General features: G+C 39.7%; 1 protein-coding gene and 1 pseudogene across 1 annotated transcript; both read left to right on the top strand.

The window, feature by feature from the left end:
- Positions 1-3,157: 3,157 nt before the first annotated feature.
- Positions 3,158-11,219, top strand: LOC139721203 (uncharacterized). Its single transcript, XM_071632530.1, has 9 exons — positions 3,158-3,314; positions 4,242-4,449; positions 4,820-5,135; positions 5,640-5,716; positions 6,061-6,150; positions 6,501-6,676; positions 7,343-7,427; positions 9,117-9,201; positions 9,770-11,219. The coding sequence occupies exons 2-9, from the start codon at positions 4,267-4,269 to the stop codon at positions 10,129-10,131; spliced, it is 1,374 nt and encodes a 457-aa protein (XP_071488631.1). The 5' UTR covers positions 3,158-3,314; positions 4,242-4,266; the 3' UTR covers positions 10,132-11,219.
- A 3,612-nt stretch (positions 11,220-14,831) lies between these two features.
- On the top strand, positions 14,832-15,911 carry LOC139721230 (uncharacterized; annotated as a pseudogene).
- Positions 15,912-20,347: the final 4,436 nt, after the last annotated feature.

Here is a 20,347-nt window from a genome sequence, read left to right on the forward strand (position 1 = left end):
ACTCAGGACGGGCATTTTCTGCAATTTTGGGTATTACATGCATGCACTTTTTAGAGATGTCGGGGAAATTCTCTCAGGAAACCAGGAAACATTTTTGCATCACTGCATTTATGACACGTGTATAGACCTGAACTTTAGGATTATGAAAAACAGTCATTTTCAACTGGGGGACACGGCATTGAGGTTTCAACTTCATGTTGTGAAATAAACTGTCCGTTGTTCTGTTTGGTTTTGTCATTCCATGTTCACCCTCTGAAGCAGGATATAACGGAGGTCAGGTCTTCATGAACTCGAACGAGTGCAGTTATTATTATTCAGGTTCACAGTTTTGCTCTCGAATGCAACTATAATAAATTATGCGGGGATTTACCCCTTTCGGCGTCATTGCTTTCAGTTTTGCGCTGCTCTATCTTGACACGTCATAATTTGCTCCCCTTCCCATTACGAACGATGGTTCGTATCTAATTATGGCGCCAGTGTTTACATGTACTTTCGGACTTTCGGCCACCATCATTGTTCATAAATACGGGTAATCATAGCTCTCATACGTGGTAATATTGCTGCCACTGCATGGCTGGTATTTGTATTATGCATGTCATCAATATAATATATCCCAGAAGCTTCTTCCGCTAGCTAGGAATTGAGTAGAACTTTATGTTCCATTAGGTTGTATGGATCACCTGGTATACCATTGCAGTAATAATAACATTTTAGAGCCCGTCTGTGAGTGGCATGACAGCAGACTCCTATCGAGCTTGCACGGGGAACGCAACACGTTATTTCACTCCAGTGTTGAATTCGATATTATCCATGCAGTTGGTCAAGCTTTACACACTATATGTAAGACGAGCTCAAAAACCCAGATACCCAGGAAAATAGATACTGCAGAGCCATACGTAAGAGATGTCATGTCAGACGTCATGTCACATGCACCTGTCAATTAACTTTTTCTATAGCCTATTGTTTTCTCACACCAAATTCAAGGAGGGAGGGGTCACAAGAACTAAGGAATACAGCTGAATAAGAACTGACTAGGTGCGGTTGACGAGGTGGGAACTTTGCAAAATACACCTCATTGAAAGATTGGATACGCTCAGATTAACTATTTTAGATTGTCATTCGGATTATCGTTTCCTCTTAAAACACGTGCACTTATTTATCATTATTTTTTTATCGGAGATGAAACAGTAGTTTACATTGTAACGTCTGTTGCAGAGCTGATGGCGAACTTCAATTCTCCGCAAATTTCAGCACTTCCGGTGCATGATTGAAATACTTGAGTTGACTTACTTGGGTACAAAAAAACAAAACAAAACAAAAACAGAAACAAAACAAAAGCGACAAAAGAAACCAGACCATTCAGCTTCGTCTTGACGCGATTTATTCCCCGGAATCTATTCTCAAAGGTGGAATAACTGATGTAGTATGGCAATCCGCCAACGGCAACTCTCTTTCCAAACTTCAGAAGATGCAAAATAGAGCCGGGAGATTAATTTTGAAAGTTAACCCTTATTCCCATATTACTACCAGTGAGGTTCATTATAGCTTACGGTGGAATACAGTAATCAAAAGACAAAAAATTCATCTACTTTCATTTATGTATAAGATTATGAATAACATGACCCCTGAATATAATTATGAAAGATATGTTTAAGTACAAGATATCACCATACTCTCTCCGTAATCAAAACGATTCACAGTTACCACGGCCTAAAACTAATTATTGTAAGAGATCATTTTCATACAAAGCTGCAACAGCGTATAATAACATACCTAATGATTTACGTCAAAATTCCTCTTTACCCGTTTTTAAGTTCAATTTAGACAAAACCGAATTCCTTTCCACTTGATTTTTTTTTCATGCTCCAAACCTTTGAACAATGTGTAACAATATGGTATATAATGTAGTCACAATGTAGTAATGTATGTACCGTTCCATTTGTGTTTGTGTATATTTTATTCTATTATCAGTCCCTAATTGTATGACATTTTTGTGAACAGGGCCCCATGGAAGACTAGAAGTGACTGTCATTGTCACCACTGAAAATGGGCTACCCTCCGTATGTATTTTTTTTCTTTCGTCACTGGACCTTTATGTATGAAATATGTTGATTTTTAGTACGGAAATAAAACAAACAACAAACAAACAAATTCCCCGGAATAACTATTCCGCGGAATAGTTATTCCAGCTTTGAGAATTCGGGCCATCTGTGTCTGTAGCGAAGTGAGAGACGAGACATGCGTACATTATAAGACACGGATAAGGGAAACATCTGTGACTGGTCGCACAGCAGGCCTTTTATTGACGAACATGCATGGGTACAGATGGCACATGAGGCACAGACTGTCTTGTTTATATAGCCAAACTTCAGAACTTATAATTTGGCATTTTCTCGAGACCAGAGTGTGACAGTTCGTTTGATTATGATCTATGAATATTGACGTCCCAGATCCTGATGTGTTTGTATGACAAGAAGGTAAGTACAGCGGGAATAAGATAGCTGTACCTCTCTCAACATGTATATCACCAATGAAGTTGTCACGAGATAAAGTTACGAGTTCTTGTGAAATAACGTTGGTCAAGTGTGATTTGACCACGCCCCCTTTATCGCATTCTGATCGATGTCAAAGGAATGCCCACCTGCCCACGGGGCAACCCCCGCATTGTTTTGTCGCGCGAACCCAGTGAGCAACGAGTCGTAAACATTGCAGGCTGTTACCCCTAAAATGGCTTTATCTCTCATCCATTACCGTACGCACTAATGTACAACAATGCTGAAGTACGTGATACCAGTCTCAAATATTTTCCGTGTTTTATAGTCTACTATTAAAACATCATTAGATATTCTGTTTTCATCGAGATTATCAAATGCATCCTAGAAAACATATATTTAACTTATAATTCTAAAAATTATTTTTTTCTGCCTGAAATTTGAATTTAATGACTTTTAATGGAAAGATTTGATACGAAAAAGGAACTTTTTAAAAGTTATTAGGTAAAACAGCCTGGTTAATGCAGCTATCACTTCGACGTCAGGGCTGCCACGCTGGAACCTGACGCAATGTTCTATTCATAGCATGCATGGCAAAAAGTCCACTAAGCTGATACGCGTATAGAAAACCCTGGCGTGTGGTGTGTCCAAATGTGTATAACTCATTCATCGAGTAGAAGCCTACTAACAGCTAGCAGTCATTTGTAACCTCAGATACGGATTTGGAAAGAGTTACCTGAATATTTATTAAGCGGGATCAACTGTCGCACCATAGTCTCACGACTCTCATTGTCCTTCATTGACATTGACGTACGATTTGTGGTATGTTATCGCATATGCCTGCTAGTAGAACTAGACACTATTAGCTAGTCACCTCATGCTTCATCATTATTAACTGTCGTGATCGTGTACTCACTCTCTCGTGTCTAAACCGTTGAACTTCATTTTCAACTGTGTGTTAACAACATCTGAATACTGTTGCTGTTGCTAGTGTTGGAGTGTTGCCGCATTTCTGTGGCGTTGTGGTTGTACGAACGCTTAGAATTCGAACGAGTCAACTAAATTTACACCTAGAAATTAACCAGTTGATACTACGTTCCTGAACCATATGTGAACGAAAGATTTATTGTTGGCCCTTTATTGTTTTTGTAGGTCATTGAATTGTGATTGTGTATTTGTCGTTCAAAGACCAGCAGAGGCCAGAGTGTTACGAGGTGTAGACAGTTGTATTTAGGGAGGCCCAAGACAGGCCCATCTCATCAAAAGTTCCACCAGCATACTTACATAGTATTCTAAATACTACTAAAACTAAATGATTAAATTTAATGGCATGACATTTCTATTCTAAATTTAATCACAATTGCTGATAGATGCAAGATGTACAAAATGTAATTCTTGTAGGTCTAGATCTAACGATGGTCGTAAGACTCGTAGAAGTTTTCATTTCAGGAACTTGATTGCTGGATGAAGCCCTTCTTGATGCTGCATCTTTGTAATAAATTGTATCCTGTTATTTGTACTGCAACTGAGTACAAGTAGACAACCTCCATGCATGGCCAATGATGGTGCAATTTCATGGATTGTATGGAAACTACAGCATATTTTGCCCATGAAAAACTTTAAGTAAATTTACAGTACATTGTATTTGTTTACAATATGGAATACTCTGCATGTCACTCAGAGTGTCAAGATGTGCAGGTTCAATGTTTCACACTGTTTAGGGAATGTTCTTTTGTTGTGTTCTTACAGCAGGTGAACTTGGTACTCTAGAAACATGACAGAAATACAACAGTTGGGGCAGGTTTCAGTCGGTCACGGAAGGCTGTCAACGTCAGACGATCTGGACCTCCTGTTTGACGAGAAGGACCCGATTCTGTCAGACGACGTCCTCTTCAGTCTGGACGTCATCAAGGATGCGCAAGACAATGAGCTGTCATTCTCAAACTCATTTAACTTGGTAAGAACCAGATTCAAGGCAATAAAAAGGTTGCTTGTTTAATGTTTGTATTAGTATTTTTTTATGGCACAATACATGTAAATTATGTTAGGGTTTGCATCAATGAACACCCTTGTGTAAAGTAGATGAATTAATGTGAGTGATTTGTATTTACCAAATTGTATCAATTCAATATCATTAATGCAGCATATACTTTCATATGTTGCCTCATAAGTGTGATAATGCTTTCCCTTTATCCAGCCTTTTGAGCTAGCACTTGACAGCTGAAATGCTACATAATTCTTCACTGACTGTTTTGCTGAAGATGTACAGTGTTACTTATGCAAGGGGCACTACACTGTATGGTGTTTCATTTCTCTATGTGGTATAGTCTGACACTGAACTTCTGGAAGGCCTTATCACAGCAGAAGAAGCAGAGGCAAAGTTTCAGTCCGTCCCCTCCCCGGAGTCGCTGAGCCGATCACCCCCACACAGTGACAGTGGAATCTCCTTCGATGATCATGATCAAAGGTCACCCGCCAGCAGCCATGGCTATGATGCCCACACTACAGACGACATGTCACACCAAGGACTCGTGCTGGAGACTCTAGACATGTCCACTATCCTTGTAGGGGACGATGCCATGCTCATCACAGAGGCAGTGGTCACGAATGGAGGGGACAGCCAAGACTGTTACTCAGATGCAGGTAACTTTGGGGGAGCTGTGAGATACAGTATATATGCTACATTCCTCTTGTTATGGCATGCAAATTTATTACATTTTCTTTTTAACTATCCTCTAACCCTTCAAAGCATAAATGTGGAAATGACAGTAGATACAAGATAGGCATTAGAAGAGCAAAAACTGTGTAACACTGTGCATGCACATGCTTTGTTTGATTGTTTAGTCATTTTTACATGCATGCTTAGACAGATGAATGTATGCGAATGATATACAGTACATCTGTCACAAATCATGGATATTAATCAACAGTCAGAAAATATGACATGGATACAACTGGCCGTTTATCAAACACTTATTTGTCATAAAATGATAATTAAAAAAAATATATCATTGGCCAGTGGAAAGAGTCATCTTCTGAGATTTCTTTTTTGTGATGTGCTTATTAGAGGTTATATTGTGTGTTTATTCATCATGTAGTGTCATTTATTGGACATGTTTCTCTTTTTTTTTCCCCCCCTGAATGCAGCGTTTTCACACACAGACAGCAGTCAGAACCTCTTGCCACTCACACAAAAGGACATCACAATCACAGAGGAGGAGCGAGTGAGTAAAAGCTAAAATCTTTGAGACATTTTGATTATAAAAATTGCATTACCATGCAATTCTGATTGAAAAACAACAACCACGTTTTAATAAAATGTCTTTAGACATGTTTCTATTCTTTGAGGAATTGGCTAATATTTGCATGTTTCAAGCAATATTCAGTTGAAATCTGTGACGGTACAGAGGTGTCTATGCGAAATGCTTTGTTTGAAATACATGAGTGATGCCTTTGATCTGTAGATAAGTGAGCTACAGTTCTTGTCTGTAGGTGACATGTTTGTTTTTTTTTTGTTTTTTTTTTGCTTCAGTCATAATTGGTATTTTCCAACCTTTTACTATTTCAGTCCTACCCCAAGTTGCTTCTCACTGAGGAGGAGCAGAGGTTACTGAAGGAAATCAATGTCATGCTGCCAACAGATGTTCCACTCACAAAGGTAAATTGGAGGACCCGCTCAAAGAGCAAACACTATGGCTATTCTATTTGCATACCCTATGCCCCTATATTTACACAGGCATCAGCTGTGCTTTCTATCCCATGAGTACAGTGATCTCCCCCCCCCCCCCCCCTCCCCACCCAAGAAAAATGATAATGAAAATTGAAAAGAATAAAAAAAATGCTAAAATTGTAGAAACTACAGCATGTGAATTATGAAAAAATGATGAATATGATTCTTGTAAATATTGAATTAATAGAGAAAATGCCCATGTAAATTATGAGAATATGGTGACTGAAGTAATTTATGTGAATTTTGATCCCCCACCCCCACCCCCACCCCCACCCCAGGAGGAAGAGAGACATCTGAAGACGGTGAGGAGAAAGATCCGCAACAAGGCCTCAGCCCAGGAGAGCAGGAGGAAGAAAAAGGAATACGTAGATGGCCTGGAGCACCGGGTACAGACCTGCACCAAGCAGAACCGGGAGCTGGAGAAGAGGGTGAAGGACCTCGAGAACAAAAATGAGTAAGAATCTAAGCTTCAGCATTGTTTATTTTTTTATTTTTTTTTTATAGTGTGTGCACCATGGTTCCATGACATTTGCTCCGGCGACAATTGCTCTCATGTAATATCTGCACGCTAAGCCGAACATTAAACCTACCCACAAACAAAACCCTAATCCTAATCCTTGCATCAAACTAAACCTAAAACCCTTTCATAACCATAAACCTCAGTCCTTGGAGAAAATAAGACCGGAGCAGTTGTCGCAGTGTGAGCAAATATCTTGTCACCATGCACCATAAGTTTGGAGAACATGATATTTTGCAAAACTTGGGACTTGCAACATAACTTGTTGAGTGGTTACGTTCTTGATTGAGAGCCACATAACAGAATCAGAACTAAGAAATGTTATATCTTTTGAAACAATTTCCTTTCTTGGAGACAAAACACTTATGTTATTGAAGGTCATTTTTGGCAGTAAAACTTCCGCTAGATATGATAATGCTGTCAACAATGACTAAGTAGTTTGGTTGAAATTGGAAATCAAGGAATGATTTTGTCATATGTTAACATTTAAACAGTTACATTGGTGAATTTTGATCAATTATAATCATGCCTAGTTGTGTTAGTAGTTGTCAATATTGTTGCAGATCTGTAGTTGCTGACTGTCACTTTTTTTTTCCTTTGCAGATCTCTGTTGAGCCAGCTCAGAAAGCTTCAGTCTCTGGTGGCAAAGACCACCACCAAGACAGCACAGGCAGGCACATGTGTCATGGTAAGTGATTTTGTGTTCTCTCATTGGCGCATTAAACTTTGATTGACAAGTGAAAAGCACATGGATGTTAGATAACCCCTTCAATCTATTAGAATACAATATAAGCTTTAATACGCCTCTCAAGTAACAGTATGCCCACATGCATCATGCTATTCAGTGTTATGTGAGCAGCAGGGAAAAATGAAGTCTTCCATTCCAGTCTCTTCTTTCAAGACTGAATTCTATCCAGCCATCTTCTCAGATGGAAAATGAACAAACAAACAAACATGTGTCTACTGTTTCACACATCTTGCCCCAGTAGCACAAACATCATAAACAAACTTGATTCCTAATTTTCAATTCTGGTGGTCAATTTTTAATTCCATTTCAATGTTGGAGAAGAAACACACTGCTTTTTTATATTCCTGGCTTTTGGAATAGTAGTTTCTCTGACTTTGTCTTGTAAATATTGACCTGTGCATTATCCTTTCAAGTTGGCACGGCAGATATCCACATTTTTGTGCATCGTGTGTACTATTTTTAAACAGCAATACGTACCTTGTATGACAAAATCAAAAGTTAAAACAAATGCGAGGGGCTCACATATTAGCGTGCAGTGCTGTCTTTTGGTTATGATTATACAGTGGAAACTCGATATAACGAGATGGTAGGGACCGAGTCGTTTTCCTCGTTATAGCCGATATCTCGTTATATCAGTAGGCATAAAAGAAAGCATAACATAAAGACATTAATTTGCACACGTGGGACTACCCATCATCTTTCAATCAATACTGATAACTTGGTAATGTGTGTGTGGTAATTACTCACTTTTATGGGTAAGAAGATTTTTTTCGCCAATGAAATCCGATATCAAGAATGTTTTTCTTATTAATTGTAGATGTTTGAATTTGTAAATCTATATAGCTTGCGATCGTGTGAAGATCGTCTGGGGATTGGTATGTGGTTATGGTATGGGCGTTGTGTGTGGAAAGCTTGAATATGGTCTGCACAATGCTGTGTGTGTATGTGACACAATCTGTATGTACATTATGACTGCGTGTGTGTGTGAAGATGGGGAATTCCCTACGTAGAAAGCCAATCACAGCATCAGATTGCCTCACACTTGCTAAACGTCATGATGATGTCATGTATACGGCCGTCCCACCACATTTTCTGCATGTATCAGTGCGCACACACACACACATATACTAACATGCGGTGCTAGCTGTAGAGTGAACTGAAGAAAATATGTGTGTATACAAGACAGTTTTTGGCGCATTGAGCTTTACAATCTCGGAACGTGATAGCACAGGAGAAGTAAAGGTTTACGCGAAGACATTTTGCTTTACCTCGCTATATCAGGTTTGATTGGCTATGTTTTTCTTTGTTTGGAAATCACAAAATTTATCTCGTTATAGCAGTTATTTCGTTATAGCCGATCTCGCTATAAGAGTAGCATTTTACATAGACTTGTCTGGAAGGAAATTTGGGACCGGGAAAATTTCCTCGTAATAACCGATATCTCGTTATAGCAGTGTTCGTTATACCGAGTTTCCCCTGTACATCATGTAGTTCTCCATTCAGGTGGAGAGACAAAATAGAATGGAGAAATGAAGAAGTATTTGTTGTTGTCTGCCTATGGTTTTCTTTTGTTGGCAGAAGCTTGAAAATTATGATCTCACAATAACACAATATTCTGTTCCTCACCAGGTTCTGCTGATGTCCTTTGCTCTTCTTGTTGCACCGAGCTTCAACCCGTTCAATGGAACTCCTGGAAGTGTTGGAACTTCAAGAGGTAAATTTCTTGGGCGTCATCATGAAACAACCATTTCTAACAGCTACATTCTTAGTCAGTTTTGGGGAAACAATGCTATCAGTCTTGAATGGCAAAATGAGTTTGGTCTGCAAAACATTCTCCATTCTGCTACATGTAATATGATTGGAACCCATTTGTCAATCACGGTCTGCATCACATGAGCTTTTGGAGCTTTCTCCAAACCACAAACATATGGACAATGATGTACTTTACAAAGAGCGTATCGTGTACAGGAAACTCCCATTATAGTGTAGTCCTCAGGACTTGCAGTTTTCTCTTGTTATATCAAAATTTCATTATAGCCAAAGAGTAAAGTATAAAAAAATGTTTAGATGATAATTTTGGAGCCTGAATTTTTACTTTGTTGAAATGAGAATTATGTTATAACTGTTATCGTTATGAAAGGAGTGCACTGTATGTGACAAATGAGAGTGCAAATGTGTTATTAGTCATAGATGAGGTTTTATGATTGCTTGTATCTGTTTGCTAGAAACAGCTGTACGGTCACTTTCACATTTGCCTCCTCTCTGGTGCTTGTACGATGCAGGCATGTCTCGAAACCTTCTCCATGTCGAGGACCCAGTGGACGAAGTGGCGGTGGACCTGGAGATGAGTCACTCTCCAAAGTTGGTGGTGCAGTCGGCGCCCGTGCAGGACACCTCGCCGGCACTCGACATCGAAGAAGAGATGATTGCGGAGGAAGCACCGGGCAAGGCTCAGCTGTATGCAAAGTCCACTCCGGGCAGCGTGGACGACATCATGCCTCTGGTCAACCGCTCTGAAGTCCATTCTGTGCAGATCGAAGGGGAGGCGAATCGGGTCAAACCAAATGCGGAGGACGAATCGGTGGCCTACACCGCGACGGTGATTAACAAGCGCAAAATTCACCTAGTGAACGATGAAATGTGATTCGGCAGGTTTCATGAAGCGTATATGACGACTGACTGTTGGAAACATGGCAGTCTTGACTGTGATGAACTTTATATATTGCCAACTTCAGCATAAGGCTATTCATATTTCCAATTTGTCATGGATTTTTTTCCCCACTTGATTATGTCAAGAAAGTGTCAAATGGCGATACAGATTACAGTTATTGATAATTTGATTTTTTTTTGGGGGGGGGGGGGAAGGAGAGTAAGATTTTGTGACAAATAAGTGAAAGTGGTTCCGATGGTGTCACTCTGAAGGCAGCAAAGGAAGTGTTAACACAGGGGTGGATCGTAAATGCAAAATGCCTGGCAGGGACTGATCAGAATTTATTATACCTCATTAGCACTTTGTGGTGCTTCATAGGAGATTTTGTCATGCTCATACAATATGCATGTATGAGCAGTTATAGATCATGCAGTTTAGGTCAGTACATTGTATGTTACACACCTTTCATGGACAAACCAGATTTATTCTCACTGATACTCAAACTTGAAGGAGGTGATACAAATTTAAATTTTGGAGATGGATTTGATGATTTAATATTTTTTTGTAAAGGAAAACTAATCATGATCTTTCTTTTTTACTTACAAGGAGAATTAACTCCGGATTTAAAGTGCAATGTAAAGAAGGATAATGGTATAATTATGATAGGAACAGCAACCCTAATGAGTTGTTGCAAATATTTCTACTTTATCGTGACAAAAGAGACTTTATAGTGTGTGTCTTTGTAAAATACTGTACATAGAAATGTAATGTATATACTTTTTGATACGTGACAAAGCTGTATTTATCTGTCCTGAATCCTTGAACAATAACTTCTATCTACACAAAAGGTGACTTTTTGTTTTTCTCTAAGTTCATAAATAGAGTGAAAATCAAATACTTTCTCATAAACTTTTGGATTGGATTTTGCAGGTAGTACCTGTAATCTATTTTGCCAGCTGTGTTTTTGTTTACCTCTTATTGGGATATTTGTAAGAGAACACATGATATACCATCCCCATCTACCATTTTGATCAGTACTTATCTGGATATCTAAGTACATGTACAGTGTACCTGAAGCATGTTTCCTTTTTCTGAAGTCTTGAAGCTTTTTTTTTTTTGTGTGTGTTTTTTTTGTTAGTAGAGGAAAAGCCTGGAATTCTTTATTATTTATATCATTATTTGTTTCCTTTCTTGTGGCATTGTTTGTGCTTTAATTGATATCATTCCTCCATTTCACTTTTTTTTTTTTTGCTTGTGATAATAAACCATTGTCTACGACAGATCATGTTCTTGACCTACACTGGTAAAAGCTACAGTTTGTGTACTAAAAACTTGAAGGGAAAAAGGTAAGAAAACATATCATGTACTTGTTATCCAAGACGCTGTGGTAGCGTTCTTTCCCCTATATGTTGCTCGTGATATTGAAATACAGCAGCCGAGTACCAACAAGAAAACAAACAAATCCCTTTTTAAACAAAATTCATCGTTTTCATCATGATTATATTTTTTGAAATACAAATTGTACATGTATGTTATTGTAAATAAAGTGCAGTCGTATGAAAAGAAAAGAGAGAATGTTAGATTGTAAATTGTATGTGGTGTACTTATGTAGTTAATGTAACATCATTTACTATGTGTTGAAAAGCAAAGCATTGAAAAGCACACGCTTTATACCGTGTACTCTACTGTAGGTCAAGGGGGGTAGACCTACGCACTTGAAAAAAAATCTCACTCACTTTCCACTGATACCAGAAGTCATGTTATCATGTGATGATGACTTGTGTGTGTGTTGTTTGTTTGTTTTTTGTTGTTGTTTTTTTTTGGGGGGGGGGGGGCAGTCAGAGAATATTATCCAAGAGGACTGCTGGGCCCCATGCTAGGATCGTTAACAGTAACAACATGGCAGAAAAGTTTATACATACATTGTACATCTATGCAATCACTGAGCCAAATACATGACTCTACAGCAGATTCTCTGGCAACAACAACAGCAAAATTGTTTCATGTGTTGTAGCTGCATTCATTTTTCTTATGTTTGTATGGTTTTTTTTGTAAACACCAACATACATTACACACCTTGCAAACTCAATTATACACTGTATATGAATCAAAGGGAATCATGACTTGACATTCATTTTAAGCAGTGTTTGACTGACATGAGAGACCAGCCATCAATGATATGCTTTCCTACATGTCAAGGTGAAAATGTGAGCTACGATTTCAAATAAAACCCTCAGTACTAGTGATATTTACCTACATTGAAAAGCAAAATTCGGGTTCTGAAGTCTCCTTGAACAGCCTTGTTGTTGATTTTTCTAAAGTTGAGTGAGTTCTGGTTTGAGGGTTTTTGTTTTGCTATACCACTGCCAGTATAAACTCTACATATTCCCACCCATTGCTACCAGTACCAATGTGTTCCCAGGAACGCAAGTCCTTATGTCTTCGACATATCATCCCCACAACACGTGGGAGGGTGTATTTGTAGTATATCGTTAGACATAAGACTTGAATTAGATGGAGCCTGTATAATTATCGTTTGTCCCAATCATGTACGCTTGCATAGAATCGCGTGGATGGGAAAATTAATTGTGCCCATTATGAGCAAGAGATGCTGGTATTGATTGCTTGCAGCTGAGGGCAGTGCTCCTCGATTGAAATAGATCTTGGTGATAATAGTAATCAAAACACACACACAGCATTGTTATTTCATTTCCTTTTACAGAGAAGAAAAAAAAGCTATCAAAACCAACAACAACCCGGGAACAACCCGCATTGTCTCTACTGAGAAGGTGACCGGACATGCGTACATTACAGTGACATTGTGAACGAATATCCCGGCCCGAAGGCCCAGTGACACCATCTGGTGCTTTGTCATTATACCCTCTACAGCATATTCTGCGCCTTCTTTGTTTCTGCATTATTAACAGTTTGTTTGGGATTACACAGTCAACTTACGGAAGTCGCTAAACGAAACATCAATAACAACAACAAAAGAAAACTTTCGAAACAACTTTATACGGGTTTTCACGTGCGGTGCTCGTATACTACAGTACTTTCGCTTCCTCAACCTCCCAAAGAAAAGGCCCGGAGAAAAGGACAAAAGAGCAAACTTAGTTTCCAGAGATGGCCTTGCATAATAGAACCAAAACAGGGACTGACCAGGGAGTTCACTCTTGAAGAGCCAGTGAGGCGGTCTTATAATGACGTATTAAACACTCATACTCGTCTCTCTTTGGCCACGATTCATCATATCATGACGTTAGAAACGCAAAGCTGGCCGCTCATATATTATGTGCATAGAACATTTTGCCTCTGACGAAGATTCTGCTAGGATCGAAAGCTCAGGCCCCTTTTGACTCCATTTTACTTCATTGGCTCGCCTTCATTGGATAAGCAGTTTTCAGCAGCTTTTTTTGCTACATTTAGTTCCTTTTCTGCTGTTGCATCACGCCCACGTGATCCTCCTTATCCTCTTTGTCTTCTCTGTTCTGTTTTGTTTTATTGCTTTGTTCCAGTTCAGTCTCCTTCCTTGCCCTGTTTCCCTCCCACTTCTCGACTTGTAGTATCTTTGTTTCCACAGTGTTATATTTGTTTGTTTGTATCGTATTTGTTACTTCCTTTTCAGGTGTTTGTCTCCGTTCCTGGTACTTTTCTCTTCAGTTCCGTGCCTTTATCTCTGAGCTTGTCTCATTTCCCTTTATCATTTCTCTTCACTCACTTTTCTGCTTAGCACAGGTTGGCCTAGCTGTACATTGACCGACTGTACTTACCCTTTTCCCTTTGATTTATCCGCCTTACAGGTCAATCTTGCTCCCCTTTTTGAATTTCCCTCAATTCTGACAGGCTATGTATTTCTCCTTCCCTTGTTTGGCTATCATTGTTCTTCTCTGTCCCATGCTTACCATGGCTAACCATCTATCTCTTTTTCATCAACTGAGGAAAACCAAGCTCAAGGCCCTCAGATTCTCATTTCACCAGGATAATTACAGATTCTACTCCCTCAACCGCATGATACCCACAGGTCTCCAACTCCACTGCACTCCAGCTCTTGGAACACTCTCGCCTGAACTACGGAAACGCTGGAACCAGACTCTACATGGAGCTTCCATCCGTTTGATTAACATTCTCTCCGAACAGTGTGCTGCCTCTCTCACTTCCTTTTCAGCTGACATCGACAGACTGGAGACTGAACTTCGCTCTTGCTGCACCGACACCCAGTGGCTCAAATACAATGATGAAATTGAATCTTGTCTCTCAAAACATATGTCTGACCTCACTGCTCGCAGGAACAAGAAAATAGGCAACTTCACGAAGAAACGTCAAAGGTCCAACAGATTCAGGCGACACACCACATCCACTGATGCATCCTCCACTTCTGTCGTTAACCTTTCTTCTTCTCCCCTATCTCAAGCAGAAACGTCTCTTCTCTCAAAAGGTCTCAAGTTTTGCCCCACTCCACCCAAGGTCGATCAGATAGCACTCAGCCAAGACCTCTCTACTTTCTACCGCAGGTTACGCCTCAAAGAGTTTTTTCTCGATGAACCCCCTTCTGCTCCTGAGCCCTTTCATCCTAAAAGCTCATGGATTCCCCCCAAGAACAGAGTTCCCTCCCTGGAAACGTACATCGAAGCTGTCTCATCTCAAGTCCACTCCGCAGATACGCTCGACATTGCATCACATGACAATCTCCCAAAGGAAGAACGCCAGGCTCTCTCATCTCTCAAAAACAGGCCTGACATCATCATCAAGCCCGCAGACAAAGGATCAGCTGTTGTAGTAATGGACCGCCAGCAGTACATCGATGAAGCCATGAAACATCTCCGCAATCCTTCCCACTACACACTTCTTGACTTTGATCCCACCGATAATTTCTCCCAACAGATCCAGTCGACACTCGATGACATGAAGGAACATGAACACCTCACCAAGAAGGCTCACAAATTTCTCTCCCCCGTTAATGCCAAACCTGCCCGATTCTATCTCCTCCCCAAGATCCACAAACCTGGCAATCCCGGTCGTCCCATCCTCTCTGGAAATGGTTCCCCAACAGAGAACATCTCCCTCTTTGTTGATCACCACATTAAACCTCTTGTCTCACTCGCACCCTCCTACATTCATGACACACCAGACTTTCTCAGGAAACTCGATGACATCAAGGACCAGATACCCGAGACAGCAATCATCGGTACTTTCGACGTCTCCTCTCTCTACACCAATATTCCCCACGATGAAGGTATTCTAGCCTCCTGTGAGGCTTTGACTTGCAGCGGCCATTCCAACCCCCCCATATCTGACATCAAATCCCTCATGTCACATGTACTGACGAAAAACAACTTCACATTCATGGACAAGCACTACTTACAAGTATCTGGCACAGCTATGGGTACCAGGATGGCTCCCTCCTTCGCCTGTCTCTTCATGACCAAGCTAGAGCAGCAGATGTTAGATTCAGCCCCCTGTCGTCCATGGATCTGGTGGCGCTACATCGATGACATTTTCTTCATCTGGACCAGGGAGGAAGAAAGCCTCCATACTTTCATTGACCACATCAATTCTTTCCACAGAACCATCAAATTCACTTCTGATTTCTCCCAAGAAAAGACCAACTTCCTCGATGTCACCGTTAGGAAGGAGTCTAACCATGTCACCACCACTCTCTACACTAAACCCACAGACACCCATCAGTACCTCCACTCAGCCAGCTGCCACCCCCGCCACTGCAAAACCAGTATCCCTTACAGTCAAGCCCTCAGACTTCGCCGTATCTGCTCTGAGGATTCTGAGTTTTCTTTCCATGCCAGGAACCTGAAGAGACATCTCGCAGCCAGGGGCTATGGTACCAGGAGAATTCAACAAGCCATCAACAAAGTTCGTTCTCTCCCAAGATCTGAAGTTCTCAAACCGAAAACCAACAAGCAGGACATCACTGACAGAATACCCCTTGTGACCACTTTCCATCCCAATCTACCCTCTCTCCACAATATCCTTCGTGATAATCACCATATCCTTCACACCTCTGATCGTCTCTTACAGGTCGTCCCAGATACTCCCATCCTGGCATACCGACGCCCCCACAACCTTAAGGATCTCATCGTCCGTGCTGAAGTACCCTCCCTCACTGACAATTCTTCTCCTTTACAGCATGGCACATTCAAATGTTCAGCCAGTAGGTGCATCATTTGTAGCATACACATCCATGAGAGTGACTCTTTCACCAGCAACTCTACCGGCCTCTCTCACCACACAAAGGGAAACATCACTTGTACTACCACTAATGTTGTGTATCTCATCACTTGCAGAGTTTGTAGAATCCAGTATGTTGGGGAAACCAAGACTACACTCAAAAGACGCTTCTATGGACACAGATCTACTGTCAACACAGCCAAGCTCGACACTCCAGTGGGCCACCATTTCAATCTACCCGATCATTCCATCACTGATATGACTCTACAGGGCATTGAATCTTTAGGCACTCGTCCAGACACAGTCAGAACCAGCAGAGAGAAGCTCTGGATGAGACGACTTCACACCATCCAACCCCATGGCCTCAACATCCAGGAGGGAAATGACTAACCACCTTTATTTTTTCATTATTATTACCACCATTATTATTTTTCTCTTTTTCATTTTTTAATTTCATTTTGTTCTTTCTTTGCGCTTTTTTCATTTGCAGATCCTTTTTTCCCCAATTTATTCCTTCCTATAGCCCGAATCTTTTTTATACAGCCTTTTCCGCCTACACATACACACACTAGGTTTGTTTGTTTATACATACTTGTGCTTATTTTGCCCTGCCTGCTTATCTACATACATGTATACAATTTTCTCTCCCCTAGTTTTCACATGTGCTTTATTTTATTTCTTTTATCTATCTATCTGTATATATATATATATATATATATATATATATATATATATTAATTATTATTATTTTTTTCATTACTGTTATTCCTTTGTCACTTTTGCCATTACTATATGTGTATATACTTTGATATGTTTGATTACTTCCTTTTGTTGCCTCCTCCTGGTACACCTTTAGGGCTCCCTGTTTGTTCAGCCCCCCCCCCCTTCCCTTGCTGTTGCTTTTTTCACTCTTTCCCTTTCCATATCCTTCTGGTGTTCCTTATCTTCTTTGATGTTGCCTCCCTATTCATCCTTTCCTTCAATGGTTGCCTCCTTGATCCTCATGATCATTACTGACCCTCCTCCGCCTTTTGTCTGTCCGCTCTCCTCTGCCTTTTGTCTGTCCACCCTCCTGCTCGCTCTAATCCCCTCCCTTTACCTGTTGGGCTCCTTGCCCATGACTTCCCACCCTCTCCTTTGTTTTCTTTGTTTTGTGTACCCAGCCTGTCCCTGTCTGTTCTTGTTGTGTGAAGTCCTTATATGTGATTGCTTTCCCTGCCTGTTTGTCATTTTGCCTCTGACGAAGATTCTGCTAGGATCGAAAGCTCAGGCCCCTTTTGACTCCATAGAACAGAAACATTCACATCCGAGATCATGTTGAAATTTTATTCTCCGCACATTCGTGTTTAGCCTCTTTTTATCGCATACATATTGTTTTATTTGAATCTAATTGTTTTTCTGTCTATCTTAAATTCCCAGAAAGCTGCATATCTGCCATTTTTTAGTTTTCGTTTCTTGTTGTTAAATTCGCGTTGTGCATGTTTTACATCCAGTCGGGATTTTAGGTCCATTTTCTGCTATGACACTACGATTTCTTTATTCATGATTATCTGGTCTATTCCCTTGATGTGGCAATCAATCTTATTACATCTTCATACCATGCATTGCATACTTGAGCAGTCTTCGTTTCTATACAAATCAGCATCCTTAACCAACAATTAAGGCTCGACACTATATCTTCAATTTTCTTCTTTTCTTTTTTTTTTTTTTTTTTGGTTGGACAACAAAATTTGGTCGCCTGAAAAATAAAGAAATAAAGTAATATGATATAATAGAAATCATGATGATTATTGTGAGAACTGGCAGGTATGATACACTGCAAAAAGTCCGGTGTTAAATAGTGAACACTATGGTGTTAAATTTTCGGTGCTCATTTATGGTGTTAAATTAACACCTCCGGGTGTCATTTCCAAATTTTAAACTGTTTTTTGAAGAGTTTCTTAGTAACTACACTTTTTGTTGATTTTTAATTTAAACAAGACGATCAAGAATTTTACATTAAAATAGGCCTACTAGATTTTTGAAAAAATGTGAAAATAAATTTACACCAAAGTAACACCAGCTGGTGTGGTCTCTTATTGAAGCTGGACGGGTGTTAAACCATTGATATTAACACCAACAAATATCAAATCAACACCATGTGGTGTCATTTTTGAATTAACACCAGTACAGTGTCAAAATAACACCAGGTACGGTGTCAAATTAACACCACGAAGTGTCAGGTGAACACTTTTCAACACCATCACAGTGCATTTTCAACACCTGTGGGTGTGGACCTTTATTGAAGTTTGATCGGTGTTTGATTTAACACCCGTGGTGTTAAATCTAACACCGATGTTTTTACAGTGTATGATGCTTCAAATACCACGTACTGTGACTAAGAAGTATAAGAAAGAAAAAACTTGAAAATGAAATAATTCAACGAAACATTAAAACGATTGTAGACCAGGATGATTATGTGAAAAGTTGCATATATGATAAAACAGTTCTTCCATATTTACTCCCTATATGGAGTCTAACGTATTTGATATTAGATTGAGGCATAATAATGACTTCTTATAACACTATGCACATGTTCATAAAAGGATTGTGTTTAACATATAGGGGCATACCTATACTTCTATAAGATAAATGTGGCCACGAGATTTTGCCCGAGGGAGGAGAAACGATATGACTGAATTTAGCCATAAAAGACTGCACAGATTTGGCCGTGAAATATAGCGGCGATCCTGCATCTCTGCATGCGCCATGCTGCTCGCGGCAGCTATAGCTACAGCTGAAATGGCATGCAATTTATCAAGTAATCAGCCGCGAGTTGTTCTCCCCTTTTCTGGATGAGGAAAACACACAAAAACAATGTACACACTCATAAATATTTCGTGACAGATAGGGCCACCAAATCATCATTATTCATTTCTTGAAAAGAAAAGAGACTGAGAGGTGACCAGCTCCGAGAACATGATAACATACGGTCCCACCACAACGATAGATTTCTAGTCATGCTTAAACAGTGATGGACATAGTAATGATGATAACTGCAGTATCTTAAGACTGCATTTTATGTGATGATAATGATAGTAAACTGATACAATGATAAAGGTTATCAAAGAAAGTTGTTGTTATAGGCCAATTTGTGTGGGAATATAACAAGAGAATATTGCTAAAGCAGATGGATCATGCTTCACATGAATATTGTTATTATTGTTGTCCAGATGGCATCAAATTATTTTTTTTTAGTTTCTCTTCGCGCCTTTAATGAGGCTGATGACAACCAGCGTACGGACAATAGGTATCTATGGAACCCTTTCTCACTGCCATTTTCCATGTGGTATATATAGCTTTTGTTGGCCCATCATCGGGAATATTGGTTAAAAATTATTTCATTGCAAATGAAATCGAAGACTCGCTTTGTAGTAAAATCACATTATGAAGTTTAATTCATATTTCAATGTAACTCGTGCGTGATTCTTGAAGAGAACAAAATTAGGCGATGGACCGGAAATCTAACATTCTGCATAATTGTAAGAATACAAATCACAGGGGTTTGGTGATCTTTTTTTTCCCCCAGTGCTTACTTTTTTTTTTTTAAATTGTGGCTGCAAATATTTTACAAAGTTAAACTGTGTTAGTCTAAATCCAACACAAGGTACTGTAGGACTACTCGAGACCTAAATATTCAAGGAAATCTTACAGAAATTCGAAATATGTATAGGCCTATATTCAGGCCTTATCCTTTGTCTTGGGCTAGAGGTTTAACTTTTTTTCTTGGAAAATGTTTAGCCGCATCATTTCTATTGAAGCAAATTTTGTTCACTACTGAGTAGCTCTCGATTTAGTAAACGGGAGCTGGACGACAACAGCTTTCACATTTTCACAGTAGACTTCAAAGGATACACGTAATTACGTAAATCCTGAGAAAATCTCGAGTTGTGAGAAGTTGGCTAACTTTGTTTCTTAGGAACAAAGAGGAACTTTTTGGTCAATAACAAGCAGACGCAACAAAAGTATCGCTGCATCCCATATTCCC

This window comes from Diadema antillarum, unplaced genomic scaffold, assembly GCF_040938485.1.
Source record: "Diadema antillarum isolate AM-2024a unplaced genomic scaffold, OU_Dant_1.0 scf00000140, whole genome shotgun sequence".
NCBI lineage: Eukaryota > Metazoa > Echinodermata > Echinoidea > Diadematoida > Diadematidae > Diadema > Diadema antillarum.